The sequence below is a fragment of the Monomorium pharaonis genome, chromosome 4 (assembly GCF_013373865.1).
Source record: "Monomorium pharaonis isolate MP-MQ-018 chromosome 4, ASM1337386v2, whole genome shotgun sequence".
Lineage (NCBI taxonomy): Eukaryota > Metazoa > Arthropoda > Insecta > Hymenoptera > Formicidae > Monomorium > Monomorium pharaonis.
The window spans coordinates 11,075,656-11,081,278 of NC_050470.1; the positions used below are offsets into that span (position 1 = coordinate 11,075,656).

At 39.4% G+C, this 5,623-nt stretch overlaps 1 protein-coding gene across 1 annotated transcript; it reads right to left on the bottom strand.

Moving 5' to 3' along the window:
* Window positions 1-1,954: 1,954 nt before the first annotated feature.
* LOC105828720 lies at window positions 1,955-2,732 on the bottom strand. The gene is made up of 2 exons (XM_036285819.1): window positions 2,447-2,732; window positions 1,955-2,373 (listed from the first exon to the last, which is right to left on the bottom strand). The coding sequence occupies exons 1-2, from the start codon at window positions 2,730-2,732 to the stop codon at window positions 1,955-1,957; spliced, it is 705 nt and encodes a 234-aa protein (XP_036141712.1).
* Window positions 2,733-5,623: the final 2,891 nt, after the last annotated feature.

The window sequence follows — 5,623 nt, forward strand, 5'->3', positions numbered from 1 at the left end:
CAAAATTATCTTTAAAAAACATTCAAAAAATTATCTTAAGGGTTAATATTTGATTAGTAACAATAATCAATTAAACTTAATATAAATAGACGTAATTTACGCCTTGCAGTTGGTTATGCTTAGCTACAAAAAAATATAAGATTATTTGTATAAAAATAATACATTCTAAATTACTATACAGACTTATTTTATAGATCACAAATATTGTGATTAAGTTTCAAGGTAACTTTACTCTTTGTCTTTACGGAAAAACCACTCTAAAATACACTCAAAATAATACTCAAAGTAACACTCAAAGTAACACTCAATTTTAGTGTTATTTCAGACACTTAACTTGAGTATAACCCTTAATTAGAGTATAAACTTGAGGATTAACCTCAGTGTTATTCTCAACTTGAGAGTTAAATGAGCGTTACTTGAGTATTATTCTCAACTTAAGAGTTAATTTGAAAATAACAACCCTAGCGTACACGGAACATACCACATCGCGTCCCGAGGGCCCGTCTCTTTCGGTGGGGTTTTCGGATTTCGACCTTCGCCCTCGATAGTTGGACCAGAGATCCAGGCTCGCGGATTCCGAGCTTGCCATTCAGGAGTCCGACCAGGCGTCCCGATTCGCGGATTCCGAGCCAACCGCTCGAGAGTCCGACCAGGGGCCCCGGTTCGCGGATTCCGAGGCAGACCTTCAGGAGTCCGGCTAGGCGTCTCGGTTCGCGGATTCAGAGGCAACCGTTCAAGAGTCCGGCCATTCCCCCCGGTTTGCAGATCCTGTCCCTCGTGCTCGGGAACCCGAAGAACGAATCGCGGATTCACCCCCTCAAAGGTTAATACCTCCCTCACCTTCTCCTCCCCCTTCACCACATTATTCACCTATTAGCTCACCTGAAATAATAGAAATACCACCTTCTTCTTCACCTTCTTCGGATTTCGACGTAGAGTACATATCACCCCCAGGTTCTCCTTCAGATATAGAGTTTATAGCCAAACGTTCTCCCCCTACACCCCCTCGTCCACGATATTATTATTATAATGGCACGCAACAATCATTAATAGAATTATTAGAGCAGTTCCCACTCAAAACCGACCCCCTACTCCTGCTCTACCGTGAGTTTGCAGTTATCCCTGAAGCGATCGACCCCGCTTGTTTATCTTCTATAGTATCCTCTCTCCTTCCCACAGACCACATTCCTATTTTCACACCGTACTATCGCGATCCTTTTGCCGTTCCAGTGAACTTCTTTTATAATTTCTTTCCCCCTCCCTTCACACTGGAGGAAATTATTTCAGAACGCAAGATGTACCACATATTTAATATATTGTAGATATAGTAGAATCACTTTAAGATAGTTAACATGTATGTAAGTAGTCATAGATCAAAGTTAGGTAACACGGCGTAATGTTAGACATGTTACTAATAAACGAAAATTTATTAGAAGATAGTAAATCATATATCACTCAACAAGTTAACCGCTATGTTTAAATTTAATAAATAATTTGTTAATAGTACAATTGTATATCACTCAACAAGTTAACCGCTATGTTTAGATTTAATAAATAATTTGTTAATAGTACAATTGTATATCACTCAACAAGTTGACCGCTATGTTTAAACTTAATTTTACAATAAATAATTTTGTTAATAGTAGATGAATAAATAGTTGTTTTAATTTCAATGACTTCCTCTCCCATTTCTGATTAAGACTGCATCGGGTCCAATCCCGAGTTATAACAGTTTAATTGTTGACTCTAAATTAGGACCAACGGACGCACGGCTCGGAGATCGGGGTTATAGTGAGCCTGCCGGCACATTGACCCTCATTTCAAGCCATAAAGAGTGCGTTCGCCCCTAAGGCACTTGACTTTCCTTTGAGCTGGTGCCTTCGGGTGTAATGTTTTGTTACGTCCTTCCTTGTTTTATCTCCACCTTAATAGATACCTACCCAATCACCCGACCCTACTCTTTCATAAAGCTGGATGTAACAATCCCTTGCGACCATTTTCCGTTTACTCTCGTTTCGATCTTGATGTTATCTTGTCCTAGCGCTGGCACCTTCTTACCGTTACCAATGTAGACCTTTAACGGCTCTGAAAACTGATACTCGAAGAACCAGTCTCGTTCATTCGTCATTCGTATGGCCCGAGCTGCTGAATCGAGTAGCCAGTAGTCTTCTGTCTTTGTTCGTTCCGTAGATCCCGCGAATGCTTGTGCTGTCGACGCACTCGACGTGTCTTCGTTCTTCTTATGTTCTCCCTGCTTCGGGTAGTTTTTTTTAAATGATCCACAATTATAATAGCCTCTGCAGTTCTTGGTTTTGTGGTTTACCACACGTGTGGCACCTCTTTCTTTGTATTGTCGTTTTGCCTTTTGAATTACTTTTCTTGGAAGGATCAATCTTTAAATTCATTTTCGAAATTAAGGCTGTTGTTTCTTTCTTTTTATTCTTGCCTTTCAAACGCATTTCTTTCATCATGAGCCTTGCCGTTAGATTTTCGATTGTCCTCTTCGCATCATCCGTCGAATCCCATGCGCTGTGGAAATGGCTGAATTTTTGCGGTAGCGTGGAGAGAATTCTCGTGATTAGCATAGATGCCGGTATCTCTCCCTCTAGCGTTTTTATTTTATTCACCATTCCTTCGAGCTTCGATGTATGCTGTGCCACGTTACCAGCTGGATCCCAACGAAAATCGAAGAATTCCTTTTGTATCAGAGACAGGCTTTCCTCTAACTTCATGTCAAATACGCTGTGCAATTTTTCCTACACATCCCTCGCAGTTTCACAGCTCATTATTAACTGCAACGGTTTTGACTCAAAAGTCGTAACGATAAGTTTCTTCGCTGCTCTGTTAGCACTCGTCCATGTGGCCAATTTTGTCTCATACCTTTGTGTTTTTTATGCAGGCTTGACGAATGTGCCATCGCCTTTAGTATGTCATCACTTTTAATCAGTATACGGATAATAAACTATCATTCTTGCCAATTTTCTGCATCACGTAGTTTTTCTACCTTAATTTTGTTAATCTCCATGTTTGTCGACACGTAACTGTACACTGTTTTGACACGTGGTTTCGTCTTCAAACACCGATTGCACTCTTATTGTTAGTATTGTTACGTCCAGCCTTATGAATTGTTGAGTAGGATCGGGAGGTTTGTTAGGTATTTTACGAAGTGTAGATAAGGCAAGGAAGGACGTAACACGACACGACTCCCGAAGGCACAGGCTCGAGGTAAAAAGATCATGAAGATCTCTGTTCATTGAAATGTGATAAGATCGTCTACTATCAGGGAATGCTGCACGATTTGAAGGTCCAGAAATAATCCAGCCGAACTTTGTGCGTTGTGTGAGTGGTGAATTAATATTTTCCTTTCTGATTCCGTCCTCGATTATCTGGGGATAAACGTCTGCACCTAAAATAATGTCAATATTTCCCGGAGAATTGTAATTGGGATCGGCTAATGTGAGTCCATCTAAGTGCGGTTCGTGGTGCGGTTGAATCTTGATTGATGAACTTAGGCAAGATATGCGCGGAGATGCGGCACTCAACATTCGCATTAAAATGTGGTCTTAGTGTAAAGTGAGTCAAACTTTTTGTTTTGTTTGATTTCCTTGCACCTACTCCGACTATAGCGAGATTGAAGAGTCTTCTAGGAAGACGAAATTGTTGCACTATATGCTCAGAGACAAGAGATATTTCTGAGTCTTGATCTATTAATGCTCGCGCTGTTGCGGTTTCTCCTTTCGCTGAAACGATAATAACTCGTGCTGTCACTAGAGATAGAATGCATGAGTCGACGGAATCCTGCTCAATTGCAGAATGTAAGACCTGAGTTTCATTGATCTTGGCATTTGCTGCGGGAGCTTTGCTAGACGTTGACGTTTCTGGATCGAAAGTAGGAGGTTTTATGTTTGTTCGATGTAATGTAGTGTGGTTTATTTCCGCATTTTTGGTACCGATTGGTCGTGCAGCAAGCGGATGCTTGGTAAGGTTTGAGACAATTGTAGCACAGTTTATGTTGATCGACGATGGCTCGTCGTTGTTGGATCGCGGTATTGCAGGCGATGCATCAGGTAGTGATTCTCAAAACACAATGAGTTTGAATTTTCGGCTAGAGTGTCTGTGGATTTGCCTTGAAAATGAGACTTTGCAACATTTTGTGATCGTGATGGAGGCATTTTTCCGCTTCGTGATTTTTCGTAGGCTTAAAGGGAACGCAATCTTGTGATTAGGAATTTTTTGAATTGACTTTAAGTCGAAAGCTCCGTGGATGAGTCTAACTGTTGTTTCCATGCTTTTACCAAATCGGAATCCAATTGTACCGCTGTAAAGACGAAGATGTCATCCCATGTCTCGATGGGTCGATTCAACGTCTCGAAGGCGCGATAAAGTTCCATAAGGTGATTGTATAATTGTTCAAGTTCGTGAGCCGATTCTTTCGTCATGCATTTGAGTGTAAACAAGGAGTGAAGAGTTGAATGCACAAGAAAGCGTTTATTTTCGTAGAATTCAAGTAATGCGTCCTAGGTTTTGTCGAAGTTATCGGAAGTAAGCGGTGTGTTTCTTAATAAGCGGACAGTTGGTCCGACTAAACTCAATTTAAGATATTGAAGCTTTTCTACTGGTATTAATGTCGGATTAGATATTACGAGCAAGCTAAATAAATCCTTAAACGACAACCATTTGTCTGGCGTTCCGTTGAACTTCGGAATGTCAAGTCGAGTCAGTCGAGTGGGATGATTACAAAGAGATGTATTTGAGTTTTGAGAAACCGATTGAATTGTTGGCGTATCATTCATGCTATCCGTTTCAGAATTGAGAAGTGACGGCATTTTTTCAACACCCTCGAGATAACAATCGTAATTTACAGATAGAATGTTGTCAAATACGCGTGTTGTTGTAAGCTTAATTTATCTTGCGGATGTTACATCCCAATAAATTTCTTTCCCACATTAGAAATTTTTCATCTGTTCTGTAAAAGGGCTTACTTAAAATATTTATCTCAATTCTCCGTCACGGATCACGCAACGCATTCCCACGCGATAAACATAGATATCTAAAGCTCTTAAGTCGTTCCAGGCGATCTTTTTGAAAATAACAAACGGAGCCGCGACTTAGTCATTTTGAGTCATTTTCAAACAAAGAAAATCAAATTTCTTTTATAAAAAGGCCTTTTTGCAGAACTAATTAATGTGTATTTATAATAATTTATGATAATAAGACTGAAACCATACTAATTGCGAGATTAAACATTTTTTTAAATAAATGAAAGACAACCCTTATTAAACTTCCACATACGTGCCTATAACTCGAGATCTAATAAAGATAGAACAATAAATCAAAAACATAATGAATCTCTCTTTGCATAAGGATAAACATGAATTAATCAAATTACGTGAATTTTTATTGTAAAACATATATATTTAAAAACTTTCGAATTCTAACTCTTATTTAAAATTTCATAGAATAGGGAGTAGGGCTTACGCGGAGCCCTGCTGCCTATCTAATCTAAACAAAGTGCGAGCATTGATCCTTCAAATTTTAAGAAATGATGATTGGTCTTGAAAGGACTCTCTCACTTACTAGAAAAGACACTCCCTCACTTACTAGAAAAGTATAAAAGAGCTGC